This window comes from Selaginella moellendorffii, unplaced genomic scaffold (assembly GCF_000143415.4).
Source record: "Selaginella moellendorffii unplaced genomic scaffold, v1.0 SELMOscaffold_8, whole genome shotgun sequence".
In the NCBI taxonomy this organism is placed as follows: Eukaryota; Viridiplantae; Streptophyta; class Lycopodiopsida; order Selaginellales; family Selaginellaceae; genus Selaginella; species Selaginella moellendorffii.
This window is the reverse complement of record NW_003314269.1, coordinates 1089108-1105532: the sequence shown is the minus strand read 5'-3', so window position 1 is coordinate 1105532 and position 16425 is coordinate 1089108. Positions and strand designations below refer to the sequence as shown.

The 16425-nt window shown below is 51.2% G+C and overlaps 7 protein-coding genes and 1 non-coding gene across 12 annotated transcripts; 3 read left to right on the top strand and 5 right to left on the bottom strand.

Annotated features, from left to right (window-relative positions):
• Positions 1-15: 15 nt before the first annotated feature.
• LOC9635004 (aminopeptidase M1-D) lies at positions 16-3713 on the bottom strand. 2 transcript variants are annotated; one of them, XM_024671711.1, is made up of 19 exons: positions 3518-3713; positions 3317-3471; positions 3162-3264; positions 2927-3116; positions 2778-2871; positions 2572-2722; positions 2418-2522; positions 2243-2362; positions 2077-2187; positions 1844-2032; positions 1523-1787; positions 1351-1472; positions 1189-1286; positions 956-1121; positions 773-887; positions 652-719; positions 519-596; positions 380-457; positions 16-292 (listed from the first exon to the last, which is right to left on the bottom strand). In XM_024671711.1, the coding sequence occupies exons 1-19, from the start codon at positions 3701-3703 to the stop codon at positions 137-139; spliced, it is 2550 nt and encodes an 849-aa protein (XP_024527479.1). In that variant the 5' UTR covers positions 3704-3713; the 3' UTR covers positions 16-136. The 2 variants fall into 2 exon arrangements, with proteins under 2 accessions (XP_024527479.1, XP_024527478.1); XM_024671710.1 differs by having other exon boundaries at positions 16-457.
• A 1754-nt stretch (positions 3714-5467) lies between these two features.
• LOC9635003 (soluble inorganic pyrophosphatase 6, chloroplastic) lies at positions 5468-6478 on the bottom strand. Its single transcript, XM_002966874.2, has one exon. The coding sequence runs from the start codon at positions 6457-6459 to the stop codon at positions 5494-5496; it is 966 nt and encodes a 321-aa protein (XP_002966920.2). The 5' UTR covers positions 6460-6478; the 3' UTR covers positions 5468-5493.
• A 75-nt stretch (positions 6479-6553) lies between these two features.
• TRNAK-CUU lies at positions 6554-6626 on the bottom strand. The gene has a single exon. It is a non-coding gene; the product is annotated as a tRNA-Lys (tRNA).
• A 39-nt stretch (positions 6627-6665) lies between these two features.
• On the bottom strand, positions 6666-8913 carry LOC9635002 (high mobility group B protein 9). 2 transcript variants are annotated; one of them, XM_024671762.1, is made up of 6 exons: positions 8395-8913; positions 8095-8173; positions 7869-8031; positions 7700-7819; positions 7249-7646; positions 6666-7173 (listed from the first exon to the last, which is right to left on the bottom strand). In XM_024671762.1, exons 1-6 carry the CDS (start codon positions 8895-8897, stop codon positions 6886-6888), a joined length of 1551 nt encoding a protein of 516 aa, XP_024527530.1. In that variant the 5' UTR covers positions 8898-8913; the 3' UTR covers positions 6666-6885. The 2 variants fall into 2 exon arrangements, with proteins under 2 accessions (XP_024527530.1, XP_024527531.1); XM_024671763.1 differs by having other exon boundaries at positions 7700-7813.
• Positions 8914-9129: 216 nt separating this feature from the next.
• LOC9631811 lies at positions 9130-11190 on the bottom strand. 3 transcript variants are annotated; one of them, XM_024671766.1, is made up of 10 exons: positions 10823-11190; positions 10656-10749; positions 10399-10546; positions 10264-10346; positions 10154-10196; positions 10028-10084; positions 9880-9964; positions 9743-9822; positions 9534-9671; positions 9130-9488 (listed from the first exon to the last, which is right to left on the bottom strand). In XM_024671766.1, the coding sequence occupies exons 1-9, from the start codon at positions 11097-11099 to the stop codon at positions 9546-9548; spliced, it is 993 nt and encodes a 330-aa protein (XP_024527534.1). In that variant the 5' UTR covers positions 11100-11190; the 3' UTR covers positions 9130-9488; positions 9534-9545. The 3 variants fall into 3 exon arrangements, with proteins under 3 accessions (XP_024527534.1, XP_024527535.1, XP_002966918.1); XM_024671767.1 differs by having other exon boundaries at positions 9130-9474; XM_002966872.2 differs by having other exon boundaries at positions 9210-9671.
• Positions 11191-11228: 38 nt separating this feature from the next.
• LOC9631810 (cytidine deaminase 1) lies at positions 11229-12282 on the top strand. The gene is made up of 2 exons (XM_024671768.1): positions 11229-11621; positions 11679-12282. Exons 1-2 carry the CDS (start codon positions 11243-11245, stop codon positions 12155-12157), a joined length of 858 nt encoding a protein of 285 aa, XP_024527536.1. The 5' UTR covers positions 11229-11242; the 3' UTR covers positions 12158-12282.
• A 41-nt stretch (positions 12283-12323) lies between these two features.
• On the top strand, positions 12324-13958 carry LOC9631809 (pentatricopeptide repeat-containing protein At4g02750). Its single transcript, XM_002967234.2, has one exon. The coding sequence runs from the start codon at positions 12324-12326 to the stop codon at positions 13956-13958; it is 1635 nt and encodes a 544-aa protein (XP_002967280.2).
• A 17-nt stretch (positions 13959-13975) lies between these two features.
• LOC9635001 (glycosyltransferase 8 domain-containing protein 1) lies at positions 13976-15758 on the top strand. Its single transcript, XM_024671765.1, has 6 exons — positions 13976-14312; positions 14399-14547; positions 14613-14720; positions 14798-14963; positions 15026-15321; positions 15379-15758. Exons 1-6 carry the CDS (start codon positions 14025-14027, stop codon positions 15716-15718), a joined length of 1347 nt encoding a protein of 448 aa, XP_024527533.1. The 5' UTR covers positions 13976-14024; the 3' UTR covers positions 15719-15758.
• Positions 15759-16425: the final 667 nt, after the last annotated feature.

Genomic DNA, 16425 nt, shown 5'->3' with positions numbered 1-16425 from the left:
CCAGAAGAGCGGCACTGACAAACACCAGCTATAGAGGTATGTTTCACTTTTTCTAGTATTTCGGCTTGACCCGAAATTCAAAGACATCAAAGTAGCAAGGAGCGCATGAAGACAGGCACCAGCAAGGAATTGGAGCTCAAGAAAGTCGCTCTGTGCTGATCAGATCGACTAGAGACTGCGTCCACTGAGCGCGCAAGCAAACGCGCTCCCAGCAAGCAACCGTGACGTCCGATGCGCCATCACGACTAGACACGAAATCTCGAAACTCCTCGGCTATTTCTCTGCTGCACATCTGCCGAAAAGAACAGGAAAAAAAAAAGGAAGAAAGAACGAAGTTTAGCTCAAGTCTAGCTTCAAACATTCGTAACACGATTCTTACATGAGCAGTGACCGAATAGAGAATCCGCTTCATGACGTAATTACTGCACGCTTTCTCGTGAACCTTGTTCCAATTATCCTGGAAAGAAAAAAAAGTAAATTTGTTTCTTTTTAATCTCAAATGTAACAACACTTTCTACCTTGAGCCACGACCAAGCTGTGAGACAACCTTGCTCGTTCACTCCCTCGAAAACAAGATTTATGTGCTGGGCTAGAACCTGCTTACATATCAATGAATCATAATCTCCAAAGAAGTAATACCAAGTAACCAACCTTCGGTGACAAAGTAAACTCAAGGGCCTCGCGTACCATAGCTGGATCATTAGATCCGGCAAGTAAACCTGACCATGTTTTATCTATCAATCACGAGCACGAAGTTAAAAGGCTGGCTTACTTAAGATCTCCACGCGCTCCGCGATGGATGCGGAGCCTTCGAACTGCGATATCAGCGCATCAAAGCTTCCTCGGTTTGTAGACGACACGTCCTTGACTGCGTTCCGGAGAACTGCCTGGAAATGGAATAAGGTCAGTCGGGCGGCTTTGCTCGATTGCGCGCGCTAAATGGAGAAAAGAAAACCGTAGTCAGATCAGAAGGGATTGCGGTCTCGAAGCGAGTGTCAAACCGCCTCTCGGCTTCCGAGCAAGTTTCGTCATGGTCCAGCCTCACAAGCGCATCCAAAATGCGTCCTCTCACCGCTGCAAACAAGTGTCCCTCGCATTCTGTAGCCTCCCAGCCAATGCGCCTGATCAAATCGGGCTCGACTTATACGAGAATTGAAATAGAACCAAAGGAAAAAAAAAAAAGCAAACCTTGCTGGAGTTTCTAGCAATGACGCTAGCCGCTGCTTGACGTCTCCAAAAGCTTCCGGTTTCGCGGAGAGGATGGCACTCGTTACGTCAACCACAATCTGGACGAAAGCATAATATATAACTCTGAGAGATCATTTCTACGGGTTTTCCCATCAACCATACCTCCACCAACGTCGATATGACTAGAGGATGGCCTTCATTCCTGTACGATTCGAGCAGACTAAATAGCTCACTGGGATCCTCCTTACCAGCGCGGCAAAGAGCGTGCATGTCTTTCAGGAGTCCTGCAAAACGATTTTGGTTGGAAAAATCAGAAAAGGAAATCGATCATCACCTAGTCGATCGACAGGCTCCAAGCTGCCAGAGGAGACCGCTTCTCGCAAAAGCCGCAGCATATCCTTGTCATACTGTACTCGAAAGAATCCCGTCTCTCCAGCGTTCACCTTGATCCAGCCAGAGGACCCTTCGTGCTTCACGGTCGAGCGCTCCTCAACCAGCAAATGACTCGTGCACGAGCGTGACTCCCCCACACCTGAGCAAATCAAAACCGGAACGATCCACTTGCCTGGAACATCTCGGCCATTTGCCATGAAACGAGCCTGTTAGAACAAACACACACATCAAAAGAAAAACAAAACGCTGTTGCTGATCGAACCTGCTCAAGCTGAACGTCGGTGGTGTTTTCCAAGAGACTCGCTTTCACAACGGGGAAGCCTTCTTCCTTTGTCCAGCAATGCATAAGCTGCTTTATGGGCTTGCCAGTCACCTCTTCGAATGCGCTCCATAGATCACTGGAGGTGGCATTGCCAAAAGCAAACTTTTTCACATAAGCTCTCAGTCCTTCCTGCACAACTACGTTACATTTTGCAAACAAACGCGTTTTTCAACCTTGAGTTCTTCGTGGCCAAGGTAGGACTGAAGCATGTGTAACAGCGATGCACCTTTGAAGTAACTTATGCTGTCCATCGGGGTGTCAACGTTAATGTTCCTCACCTCTACCTGAACGAGAAAGGGATTCCGGTTTCCAGAGTTCGTGTGTTTATATGCGAAGTACCTCGACGGGATGTGTGCTTTCTAGACTATCAAACCGGAAGGCGTCAGACCTGGCCCAATCCTGAAAATCCATCCACATTTCCCATTCCGGAAACAAGTAGTCCACTGCGTAGCAGCTCATCTGAAGAGGTGACCGCACTGTTTAGTAGGAAGAAGAAGCAAAAAACGATAGTCACCCAGGTAGCCATTCCCTCGTTGAGCCAAAGATGAGTCCACCATTCTAGTGTGACAATGTTGCCAAACCACATATGAGCAATCTCGTGAGCAGTGTCGCAAGCAACCTGAAGCAATTCATTTGTTTCTAGAGGGAAAAAAAAAGAGAGTGTTTACCCTTTGTCTCAGCCAAGCTGGTGAGTTCTCGTCGGCGTACAAGGCCTCCTCCCTGTACACAACGCAGCCAAAGTTCTCCAAGGCACCAGTCTTAAACTCTGGGACTGCAACAGCGTCGAGCTTTGGAAGCGGGTAAGGCAGCTGGAAAAACCTGCAAGAACAAGAGAATCGATCAAACTACAAGATGGTTTCTTACGATTTCTTACTCGGCAAAAAAAGGTAGCAGCTTGAGAATTATGTCGAGCACAAATCTTCCTTTCTCCTGGTAGCCCCGCCTTGTATAAACTCGCACAGGCACGCCTGGAGATACGAACACGAATAGATTTTCACAAAGGAAGTGAGAATGTTTGCTCACCGTCGTCGCTTGTCCCCTCCAGGTAATCAAATTCCCCGACGACAATGGCAATGATGTAGGTGGACATACGCACGGTCTCCTCGAACTCCACCGTCTTCGTGCCGTCGCAATTGATCGTGTCGTGAACAACGGGCATATTAGAGAGCACCTGGCGATCGGATGGAGCGTGAACTTTAAACGTAAAGGTTGCCTGGAAGAATTATGATATGAGAGCGATCAATCACTGCGTTGTTACCTTAAAGTCTGGCTCATCCCAGCAAGGAAAACACCTTCTTGCATTGCCGGGCTCGAAGTCAGTGGCGGCCATGTATCTTTTGGTGCCATTAACTTCATAAGAACTGGCAAAAACTCCTCCATGAGAAAAAAAAAACTGAAAAGAAGAATGCGAACCCTTTGTAGAAGCCTTTCAGGCTTTTGTTTAGTGATCCGTGATAGTCGATCGTTAGCACCAGCGGGCTTCCCACCGCGAGAGCATCGTCCCCAGCAAACCCAACGAGTAGAAGCTCGTTTTCCTTGTCTTCTTCCACGGACTTGATCGGGAGCACCTGGTAGAAAAACGAAGCTTAAAGACACCCTACTCTTTTCGCATACCGTGCTATCGAGCAAGCTCGCCGAGACGCTGTCAATGGTAAGATCTGCGGTGTTGAGTTGTACCACGCTGGTAACCGCAGTGACATCGAGGGAGACCCTCACCCTGCCTTGGAACTCACAAGACTCAAGATTCACCCAAAGCTCGACATTGTAAGTTTGAGGTACCACAATCCTTGGCAACCTCATCACACCCACACACCCTCACACACACACACACACACAGAACTTTAGAACTTTCCAAACTAAATCGGGCGCTGCAATTTTATCGTGGGACAAACCAAACCAAGAGTGTTGTACCCAGGAGGAGCGCTTGTACGTTGCTCCCGCAAAGAGAAAAGAGCGCTTGTACATTGTGCTATAGAACAATTATATAAAAGAACTAGTTATTGAGTACCTCAACACAGATCCAATATGGTACCTCCTTTCTGGTAGCTGCTCTTCTTCTCTCCGTATCGGTTGCTAAAGAGGAAGCTCTCCTTCTTGTCGCATCTGTTCCGCCTTCTGCAAGCGAGGATGCTCTGCTGCTGGCCGCATCTGTTCCGCCTCATGCTCTCCTCCTCGCGGCATCTGTTCCACCAATCGATGATGCTCTCCTCGCCGCAACTGCTCCGCCTCCTGCTGCAAGCGAGGATGCCCTCCTTGATCCCGCCGCGTCTGTTCTTGCTGGTCCGCCTCCTTCTGCAAGCAAGGATGCGCTCCTTCATGCTGCATCTGTTCCTGCTGACCCCTCTCCTCAGGATCCCTTCTGGTTGTCGTGTGACAACAATACTTTGGAGGGATCCATACTGTCCTGTGCAATTCCTACAGGCCCCGAGCAGCCAGTTGTGGCGCCACAGTACGTGTGGGGAAGTCTCTAGCCTCTACAGCTGCACATACGGCGACACAGAGTCCAAGCTAGTGGACTTTACCCTCCGTGACACGCTCCACACCGGGATCACATTAGTGATCCCTCCCCCCAATGTTCCCAGAGAATCATACAGAATGATCCACGGAAGTTCCTACAGGACGGGGTGGAAATGAACACCACCGCTCTCTTGGATGTTTCCAAAACATGGAGCGATCAAGTCAACCACATCAACCATTTCTGTGCAACTGGGAGTGTACAATGCGTGTTCACTCAAAAGGAAACCATGGATCATGCCTGGCGAGAACTCCACGACAAAACCTCCTACACCCTCTATGCATCTCCCACCACACAAGAAGTTCTAGAGCTCAACAATCTAGAAATCATCCTCTGGAACAAGCGAGCAGTGGTCTGCCATGACGTTTATTTCGCCTTCCAAATGCTCGCGTGCCACACCTTACACAACTTCACTGTAATTCATCCAGTGGCACAACCAGGTATGTGGTGTGTCATGGAGATACCTCATGGCACTTCACTTTACACTTACACTAAAGTCAAGTCTTTCAAGGGCAACCTTCAGAGACATGGACATGGTTGCTAAGTGTCCTTGTATCTTTGACATCTCTTTGTCACCGAGCTTGCAGTTCGCTAAACTAAGGCTCTTGACGGACTGAAAGAGTTGAGGCTACATTAATAGGCATTTGGCCTCCCGAACACGTTGCATTCAAACTCTTGAAGGTCCCTTATCTCACTCCCAATATCTGCCACAATGAGAACGAGAAGATGGTTCTATTCGCCTAGAAAGCTTCATCCAAGCCTTGCACTCACGCTAGAATAAAGATCACATCTAACCAAAGCATTTCAATAAAAATTCCCGTTATTTTTTCTCAATCTTAGCCTCTTGATTGTATCTCTTCACCATTTTCTATACTAATCCTAAAATCATAGAGAAATCGCAAATGGTGGTGGCCGATTCTCTCGAATCGGATGCTCTGGGCCACTTTCGTCTTGGCGCTGGATTCCTTGGGGATTTCCACGACAAAGCGGCAGATCTAGCAGCCGATCGAGCAAGCATACTCGCTCCAAGCAGTCATCTAATCGTCCGATAGCAAGCAAATCATCTAGTTGTATTTCACGTGAGCGATAGATCACCCGCGGGAACAGACCTGGTCACAAGCTTCACCCACGCTTGGTGCGTCTCTTGGATCACCTTGAGCGCGTAATCCTTCCCGGCGGCCTTGTTCCCCAGCCCGAATCGGTTCTGCGGCTTCCCATCCGGGACCTTGTAATCCCGGAACCAGTCCCGGATCTCCGTGAGCGTCCCCGGGAAGTAGTACTCCACGTCGCTCTCGTCATTCACAAGCGCCGCCTTGGGATCGTCCACCGAGATGGCGATCACCTTCCAGTCCAGCTCCCCCTCGTCGATCATGGCGAGAACAGCCACTGGCTTGACGCGCAGGATCTCGCCCAGCCCCGCCCTGCGCTCGCCAATCTCCACCACGTCCACGGGGTCGTTGTCTCCCAGCGCGCCCTCCACTTCCGGGTTGGCGTGGTTTGGATCCTCCCAGGTTTGCGGGAGGAGGCCATAGTTCCAGCGGATGTTGTAGGGATAGAACCGGAGCTTGCCCTTCTTGATGTCCTGCTTGATCGGCGTGAAGGGCTCGTCAGTGGCCACTTCCATCTTGGCGCTGGACTCCTTGGGGATTTCCACCACGAAGTGGAAGATCTCGCCGCCGCCAAGCGGGGATTTCAGCGGGACGTCGTGCCATGGCGACAAGGTCTTGCCGTTTGCCCCAACCAAGAATGCCCTGTAGCCCATGCTCTGGGCCTCGCCCTGCTCGCGCACCTGGTAATCCGAGCTCTGCTGCTGCTCCTGCTGCTGGCCCTTGCCTTGATCGACATCCTTGACGGACTGCTCCAGCGCCCTGGAAATCGCCGATCCACGGCGAGGCAGGAGCTGCTTGGACGAGAGAGCGTGCTGCGACGGCTTGAGGAAGCCGACCCTTGCCGCACCGATCGCGATGCCCGCATTGTACCTGGAAGAGACGAATGGGAGCTGGAGTGACGCCCCGGCGCCGGTCACACGGAGAGCCGCCATAGCCAAATTGGATTGGAGCCCTAGAATTCCAAAAGCATATTCGACCATCTAACGGTCTTGATAATTGTTGACTTAAAAACTAATTAATTCTTTCTGCCGACCGTGGGGCTCGAACCCACGACCACAAGGTTAAGAGCCTTGCGCTCTACCAACTGAGCTAGGCCGGCTTATGCCTTTAACCAGTATCATTTATTTTTACGCGAATATTAATTTAAACAAAAGACACGTTAGAACTTTCTCGTATTGTCTTGTCACCAAAATCGCTCGACATATTGCTAGAAAGATCAACTAGAGATCTGGCAGGCTTTAGCTCTCTCGATCGACTTCTCCTCTTCCTCCTCCTCCTAGGCTAGCATCGCGTGATTAAATACATGTTGTCAACGTGATCCGGAGCACAAAGCTGGCCGGCTGGCTCGCTCGCTCGCTCTAGGACGCAATCGTGGTGGCCGTGGTAGCCGTGGTCGTCGTAGGAGTACTAGCACTAGCCGTTTGGAACGGGGCCTGTTGTTCCGGCGGTAGCATCACGCAAGCCGGTCCGAGCTCCGGCTTGCTCGGGTACTTCCTTTCATGCTCGTGACTGCCCCCAGACTGCTGCTCCTGCTGCTCCTGCTGCTCAGCACTGATTCCTAGTTTTTGCATCTTCATCCTGTCTCGGTAATCGCTTATTTCCCGTTTGTATCGCTCCTTGTCCTTGACCCCGCGCTCTTGATAAGGCTGCATGCCAAGCGATAGCGTTAGCACCGCGAGAAACAAGAAAAAAGTAAAACTCGAAACGGATGTAGCTCTTACAGATTTTTGCTCCTCGGTCATGCTACTCCACGTCTCCCCGATCATCTTGCTGATTTCTCTGTCCTTGTCTGGGTATACGAGCTTGAGCTTGGCTCGCTGCTCGGCAAAGAAGTAGTTGTAGCCGCTCCTGTTGAGCTTGGGTGCGTTGGGGTCTTTTCTGCGCATGCCGATTCGCTTTCGTCGCCTTCTCAGCCGCACGCCAACATTTGCAGCTTCTGGAGTACTTCTACTCGTCGCGACTGTCGATGCATACTGTGGCACGGAAGAACCAACAGGGACGTGATATAGAACACCCCTGAACCTGTCGGATCCGATGACAACGGTGACTAAGTACCCGTGCTCAAACTTTTCTTCAATGGATCCGGTCACAATCTCCCCGATGTGCGCTTCAAGATCTACTGCCAATGCAAGAAAGCCTTTTGAGACTCAACTCCAACGAGTTTCTTCTTACCGTCAATTGCAGGCTGGAGTCGTCGCTTTTGCATCTTCGGCCCAAGCTCCAGCTCGTCCGAACGCACTCCATTCTCTGGTAAAAGAAATCCCGGGCTTGGCGCCGGAAGAGGAGCTGCAACTTCATGGTTTTACAATTCCTGCCTCTTTACAAACTCCAATAAACTTACCAGGAGGAGACACAAGGCTTCCCTCAGCTCTGAAGAAATACACTTGCTCGTAATGATGGAGTAAGCTCGTGTAGTACTTCCGCAACACGAACGACGCACTTGTAGTCGTTCTGGGGAAATTGAACACCGCTTTGATGTCCTTCCACAGCCGGTCTTTGATAACCTGACAGCCGAGAACGCTATGAAATTAGCTCTCAAGCAACTTTAGCATGCCTTATAAAAGAACCTGTTCGAGACCTCCTCGAGCAGTAACTTCTTGATAAAGACGATACAAATCCAGCTGATTCCCTCCCATTCTTGGGCTCCTGGGAATCAACAACAGAGAAAGCCCACATTAATCCGGCACGAAGTGATAAAAAAAACTCTAAAGCTGTCACAATCCCTCAGAATCAAAAGAGATACAAAGCCCAGAAATCTAGCCATAGGAAAGCATATAATAATGGAACAAACAAACACAAGGAAGAAGAAGGAAGACGAAACACAAGCGCAAAAGAGAAGAAAAGAAAAAAAGAGAGAGGGCACTCACGACATTCTACTGCCCATGGCTTCATGGAACTTGCAAAGCGTGTCCATGAAGAGCACCGGATCACGAGTCACTTCCTCATGCGTCGCAAGGGGCGGGGGATAGACCTGACCTCGCACGCAAATGGGCGTGGCCAGAGCTGGAGACGAGGACGAGGCGGTCGGCGATGCCAGACGAAACGCGAGAGGCCGGGCTTGCTCGGCCTCGGCGATCGCGCACCGTTGTAGCAATGTAGGCCCTGCCAATCTTAGAGCCAGTCTTTGCGCGCCCACCTCATTCTCGCCTCCACCGCGGCAATCCTGCTCCTGCTGCCGCGGCTGCTCCAGCGCATTCTTTGCCATCTCCTCCTCGGGCGCCGCCGGCACCCTGGCGCTGGCGGCCGCGAGTCTTGGATCGGAATCCTGCCCTGCCAAATCTTGGATAATTCTTCCCAGCTCCAAAGAATGGCGCTGCTGCTGCTGCTGATCTGCCGCGCGCTGCGCGAAATACTTCCCCATGGCCGCCATCCGGGCGGCATCATCGTCTTCTTGAGCTTGGGCGCCCTTTGCCGCCATCGCCATAGGTAAAGCTTCAAGCTTGTACCGATTGAAAATAATATTTACCAGCCGCATAAAACGGACCACGCCATGCGGTTAAAAGAGAAATCCATGGTTAGAATTACGGCTGCCACGCGCCACCATCCCCGCCCTCGCCCGCGCCCATCCAACGGCCAGCTTTACCCTTTACTCTTTTCCGTTATCTCCACAAAAACCCCATTTTCTTTAAATGGCGCGGTACGGCACGCCCATACTGGAGAAATGGACCCAAGATCCTCCGTACGCTTATTCAACGACCGCATTTTTAAATGTTGAGAAAAAATATAGAAGCGGCGGCGCACTCCAGGCCAGGAGGACTAGTCACTCGGAACTGCGACTACCAGTTGCCTTGCGCCACGTGTCAACAGAGCGTTTGACCAAACTCTGGCATCCACGCGTGACGCGGCCATTGGGCCTGGCCCGGAGAACCTCGTGTAGGACGACCTGTTACATAGGCTTGATTCAGGGGAATCTTCCCTGATAGACTATATACCACTGCTTGTGAGATCTAAAAAAAAGATACTTATACCGTGGCTTGTGAGATGTAGAAAAAAATTTCTTGCTTACGTTGTCGAGTGTTTAGAAGCTCGTTCCTATGGAGTTGTAAGTGAAGGGAGAACCATAAGGAGCGCAAAGCCCAAGCTCTCTCATGATCTTCTTCCGGCGAAGATTGCGTTTGGGCTTTTGGTGGAGCCTTTCCTCCTCCTGTCATTAAAGTTTTTCAAGCGAGCTGAGAAAAGCGATGGTAGTCTATTTTCCAATTTATGATCGTGTACCTCGTACAGGACTTTGGGTTTTCTCCTTCGTGTTGCAGTGTTGCGAGCTTCGCTTCCTGTCTCCTCCGAGGATTCCTTGCCTGCGAAGAGATCAAGAATCAACCATGCAAAAAGTACTTGAAACTCAAGTCACTCACCGTTTGCATGGGGAGTTTGGCATTCCTCCTGGAACGAGTGTCTCCACTTCAACGGGAGTTTCCGAAAGTCTCTGTACTCTAAAGCCTACAACGGCGGAAGTTGTGCATTAAATGTGCTCCCTCATATAGAAATGTTTTTTGCCCTCACCTCTTTCAATCCCTTTTGGAAGGCCTTGGTTGGAACCTGGCTCCTCCCGTCAAAATCCTGCATGGTACTGATGCTGTTTAGAACGTTTTAGAGAAGTTTAAAAAATTCGTACACTCACACACTTACCACGTCGAACTTGGATAAGTCGCTGGCAGGATCAACCCATCCACTGCAATCGTTCAAATCACGCACGAATCAATACGATGTAACTTAAGGGATCAGGATGGATAACGAACTAGTTATAGTTGCCGAAGAAGCGCACCAACACATGATTCTTCGATTGACGCGTTCTCTCGCTCATCGACTTCTCATCCGCAACCTTTTGAAGCAGTGTAAAACCAAAGAATGACAGAAAAATCGTGCATTTCTACCTGAGCGGGCCACCAAGGAGAGCGGGAAAACTTCGCCCAAACAAGCTGGCCAGCTGACCAGGAAGCACAAGAGAATGATGAGTCCCCATCGTCGCTCGCAATTGTGGAGTCTGTCGGTGATCTTTGGCAAGGCATCTCCGTGAAATCCCTTCAAATCATATAACAATGTGAAAGAACGAAAAATCGAAAGTTTTCTTTGTTCTTTGAAAGAATCAGCTTGAGTGATTTTTTGTTTTCGAGAATAAAAAACACCATACCTTCTCGACTGTGACTCCGAAGACTGAAGAACAGTGCTGCAAATCGCTGGCTCGTCTATAGTTCTAAAGCTACACCGCATTGTGTCATGGACATCTGCAAGAAAACATAGAAGGAAAACATCAAAAACAACGAGTCCAAGGTGATTGAAAAAGAAATTTTGGCATACCTGAGCATAGATCCCCGGACAGCGTGGAAGAGCCATCTGCGACAAACGAAGGAAAACACCTCCGACGCGCACGAGGAATCTCTTGCCGTCTCTTCTGCCGATGAACAGGCCCAAAGAGTGACGGTTCTTGGAATTGATCCTCCTGCTGCCCTAGCTCTCCCTCCTGATCTTCGTCAATCATCTGTTCTTCCTCTTGCTGCTGCTGCTCCTGCTGCTGCGTCGGCATTCCCACTCCCATCGCGAATGCAGGAGGAGAAATCTCCATCGCCAGCGCCATAGCTGCCAGCGAAACCCTCTCCTCTCTCGATTAGGGCTTGTCTCTCTTCCAAACAACTAACATTCCCTTCTTTTCCATCGTGCCAGCCCTAGCTATGGAGAGATTCAGCTGACCTCCTCGAAATTTAGGGTTCTTGGGAAGGGATGAGCGGCATTCCCTTCGTCATCGCCGCCGATGACGCCGAGCAGCAGCGATCCTCCTCAGGTATGAGCATCCAGGCCTTCCTCGGCAGCCTCGTGGAACCGACGCGCGATCTGGCGCGCCCGCCGATCTCCAATTTCCGGGTCGGAGCAGTGGGGCTGGGATCCAGCGGGCGGGTCTTCCGGGGCGTCAATCTGGAGTTCCCGGGCCTGCCACTTCACCATTCCGTCCACGCCGAGCAGTTCTTAGTTGCGAATCTGGCGCAGCACGGCGAGATTTCGATCGAGTTCTTGGCGGTCTCGGCCGCGCCTTGCGGCCACTGCCGCCAGTTCCTCCAGGAGCTCCGCGGCGCCAAGGATCTCGAGCTCTTCATCGTCGACGGTGAGAATTCCGAGACACAGCTCCTATCCAGATTTCTTCCTCACCGGTTCGGCCCAGACGATCTTCTCGCGCAGGATCTCGACTTTCCCCTGCTGCTAGAGTCCAGGAACAATGGCTTGGTCTTCGAGGGACTAGATCACAAGTGCTACCGTGGTCGCGAGGAAGACGGTCTCGATCTCTCCGGACTGGAAGATGAGAGCCTTAGAGACACCGCGCTGGAGGCTGCGAACAAATCTTACGCTCCATACACCGGCTGTCCCTCCGGAGTAGCGATCTTCACCAGGAGCGCCAGAGTTTTTGCCGGATCTTACTGCGAGTCTGCCGCTTTCAACCCGAGCTTGCCCCCTCTCCAGGCCGCCATTGTGGCTTTCGTCGCGAATGGTGGTGGTGGCTACCAAGACATTGTCTGTGCGGTTTTAGTGGAGAAGAAAAACTCTTCCGTCCAGCAAGCTCCAACGACGAGGATGGCGCTGGATCAAATCAGCCCCCGGTGCCCGCTCCACGTCTACTACGCTGGATCTCCATTCAAGGATTGATGGAGCGCTTACTATCACATTCATCACAGGGAGACAATGACAACCCTTCAAACAATAATTCTTCCAAGAAGAACTCTCAGATTCTCTCCAGATTGGATCCATTGCAATCGAAAGTGTCATAGATCTCGGCTTGGTGATCACGACAAATGAGATCCTCTAGATCGCAATGCCGCCACGGAGGAGCGACAGCTATGGTTTTTACGCGCAGCTCATCCATCTCTGCCGCAGCGGGAAAGATTTGCCCCGATGCAAGCGCGTCCACGAGCTCGTCCTCGAGAGCCAGTTCTCGCGCGACACATTTCTTCTCAATCTGCTGGTGGAGATGTATGGGCGATGCGGCCGCCTGGATCTCGCCAGGGCCGTATTTGCCACCATCCCCAACCCGAATTGCTTCTCCTTCAACATCATCATCAGTGCTTGCATCCAAGGGAATGCCATCGACGAGGCTAGGCTCGTTTTTGACAAGATTTCTCAGCGCAATGTTGTGACATGGACCACCATTCTTTCAGCAAATGCCCAAAGCGGGAATTTGCTGGAAGCGGCAATGATTTTTGACAGAATGCCCCAGCACAATGTGATCACTTGGAACTCCTTTCTTGGTGGTTGCGCGCGGAACCAAGAGCTTTCCTCAGCCCAAAAATTGTTCGATCTAATGCCCGAAAGGAGCGTAATATCTTGGATCAATCTACTCACAGCACTTTTCCGCAAAGGACATTTGCAGGAAGCCATTCGTACGTTCCTCCAAATGCCAGAATGGAATATGGTATCCTCTACGCTCGTGATAAACTGCTGCGCGGAGCTCCAGCACATCTCACGAGCCCGCAAGATCTTCGACCGGATGCCCGAGGCAGACGTCGTGACATGGACAACGATGATCGCAGCGTATGGCGAAATTGGAAATCTAGAGGAAGCCAAGAGACTCTTTGATTCGATGCCCAAGCCGGACACAGTGACCTGGACGACCATGGTCACGGCATATTCGCACCATGGTTTCATGGCCGAGGCGAGAGCCCTCTTTGACGTGATGCCATACCCCAATGTGGCATCTTGGAATGCGATGATCCACGGCTACTCCCACGCCGCCATGGCTGACGATGCGCTAGATCTCTTCCAGGAGATGCCCAAGAGAGATATACTCTCCTGGAATGAGATGCTCGGAGCGTACGTCCACAGCGGGGATATTCCCTGTGCGGAGCTTCACTTTGAAAAGATGCCCGGCCACGGCGTGGCGGCGTGGACGGACCTGATCGTCGCGTACGTCCACGATGGACGGTTGGCCGATGCCGGGCGGGCGCTCGAGAGAATGCCCTCCAGGGATTGTTCCACTTGGCGGGCGCTGTTAGAGGCATATGCCCGCGGCGGGTATATTGGCTTGGCCGAAGCGAGCTTTCAGCGAATGCCGGAGCGCAACGTGGTTTGCTGGGGAGCGTTGATCTACGGGTATGCCGTGAGCGGCGATCGCGCGAGGGCCACTAGGGCATTTGGGGCGCTTAGCCTGGAAGGGTTTTGGCCGACGATCACGACGCTGGGGAGTGTGATGAGCGCCTTCTCTAGCGCTGGAATGGCCAAGGAATGCCGCGACTACTTTGGAGCTATGGTACTGGATTTTGGGCTAATGCCCAGAGTGGAGCATTACTGGCTGGTGATAGACGCGCTTGTAAGGGCCGGTGATCGCGCCAAGGCCGAGGATTTGGCGCTAAGCATGCCCTTCCAATTGGACAATGTGGCTCGAGCGATCTTGCTAAGGTCCTCTAAGGATGAAAAGTCTTCCCCCAGATTGATAGATTCGGCAAGGGTTTAAAAGGAATGGTTTTGCCCTAAGATTCGTGCAAATATGCTCGCATTATTTTAAAAGGCCTTGGGTTTGATGTCGGGCGCCTTGGCTGTGGAGATGCCCGACTTCTCCCCGGCGGGGGCGCTCCCCGTGAGGCGGCCGCTCGGCAAGCGCAGAAATGGCGATGGCGATGGCGAGGTCGACCCGCTGCTGCCTGTTCCCGAGTTGGCGCCGGCTCCGAAGCCGTGGAAGGGTGCGCCCATCGTCGCTGCCCTGATCTGCGTTGCCTTCTTGATGCTCCAGATGCTTCCTGCGACGCATTATCGCCATCCAGCCGATCCCACTCGCACTTGGATTCCTATACGGCAAGAACCAGACCAGGTAGGAGCGATTTCTTTCGTTGTTGCACACCATTGATCTTTCATGCTTTGGACTTGGTATCTCTCTCTCTCCCATATGCTCCACAGGGAGAAAGTGGGAAAGAAGTGGAAGAAGTGGATGCGAGGGAGTTCGTCACTGGCATCAAGAGCACTTCCATTGACTTGTTTGTTTGCACCGACGAGAAAGATTTGCGCCCTCTAGTCGTGGTCATCAACTCTACACTCGCCAACACCCGGTTCGTAGAAAACTCTTCTCTTCTTCTTTTTTCCACAGGGTGTTATTGGTTTTTCGTTATGGCAGTCACACGCAACGTATTCGATTCCATATCATCACCACTGAATCACAGCGAGAAGCGTGGTTGTCCAAACTCAAAGCTCTCTTTCCTCTTGCGGCCATCGATATGGTCAGGTGTGTTATTCTTTCTTGTTCTCTTGGTTTTCAGTTTCTTTCTCTAGTTTCCTTGACATCGTTCTATTTCATGGCAGCGAAAAGATCGATTTCGAGGAAATCGGAAACCATGTCTTTTACCGAAAGGACAGCAAGGCAAGAGAAGCTCTTACAAGTCCATACAACTTTCTTCCCTTTTACCTTCCTCGCATGTTTCCAGGCATGCAAAGGATCATCTATCTCGACTCGGACGTCGTGGTTCAGGCAAGACTCTTGATCTTTGCCGTGTTTTAAATCCTTCTCACTTTTCTCTGGATTTTACACAGGGAGACATCGAAGAACTCTTCAACACTGATCTCGAAGATCACCCCGTGGCCGCCGTTGAAGATTGCTCCCAGATCTTCGGCAGCTATTTCAACTTTGATCTCCTTCACCGCATCCAGTCGCGAGAAGCGTCCGAGTCCACGCCTTGGATTCCGAGCCAGCCATTCGATCCGAGCGCCTGCATCTTCAACCGCGGCGTTCTGGTAATCGATCCTCGCAAGTGGATCGAGCAAAACAGCACCGAAGCCATCGAGTGGTGGCTGGACGAGTTCCACCAAGCACAAAAGCCTCTATACAAGTAAGCTAGCGTTCCTTCTTTTCAACTTGTCCCGACTGTTTGATCGCTGCGCAACAGATATGGCGTTTCGCAGCCTCCATTCTTGCTAGCTCTCTACAACCACTACAAGAAGCTAGACACGGCATGGAACACTCGCGGGCTGGGGCGAGCCGAGTTTAGCGAGGCGGAGCGAGACTACATGAAGAAGCTCTACTCAAAGAGGCCGCCAAGGAGGCCATTCGTGTCGCCCAACACGGAGCACTCCAAGATCCTCCACTTCAACGGCCGATTCAAGCCCTGGAATCGAGACTCGTCGGTGGAGCAGCCACCCTCGCTCTGCGGCTCCAGATCCGAGGACTGTGCGCGCCTCTGGTGGGCTTACATATCTCCAAACGTGAGCGACAGTTTGAAACAATGAAAAGTGAAGATTTAATCAACATCATATACTTTTTTGGCTATACTATGAAGGGGTGTGTCAAAAAATAGCTTGATCATGGACTATATGCAACTCTTTGAAAGTAAAAATACGAACTTCCAACTTTCATTGTCTGCTGTTTGTATTATCCACCACAAGCACAAGCATGGCAAAGTTGCAATGAGAGTTTCTTTGAGTTGAAAATCCCATTTTTGCTTTCGAAGATTTGCTTATAATGTGTGATCATGGCACACTTATAAGTGTTCCTAAGAAACTAAAGGAATCCAAAAGCTGGTCCTCTCCATGAAATCATCGTCAAGGTCTTGAAAAATTACCTTTTTTTTATGCACAGATAAATATTAAAGGTTATACAGCTTCTTAGGGTTTACTCGCTATGGATTACCAAGCGCTACTCGAGGTTTTGTGGTCCACTCTTCCTCGCCCCAAGTATGCCACAGGAGGCGAGGTTGATGCAACAAAATTCGCCATGCCTACCTTCTTGCAAGTGGAGGGCGCTGGTGATCTCCCCCTCCCTCTCTCCAATGATGGCTTCCTCAAGCTCAAGGCCATGTCGCAGCAAGCACCCTACGGCAAGGGCGAGGAAACCTTGCTCGACACCGACGTGCGCCGTGCATGGCAAGTGGAGGCGTCCAAGGTGAGTTGCCCGCAAATCCCAGACTTCTTCTCAAAGGTGGTGCTCGACATGGCCG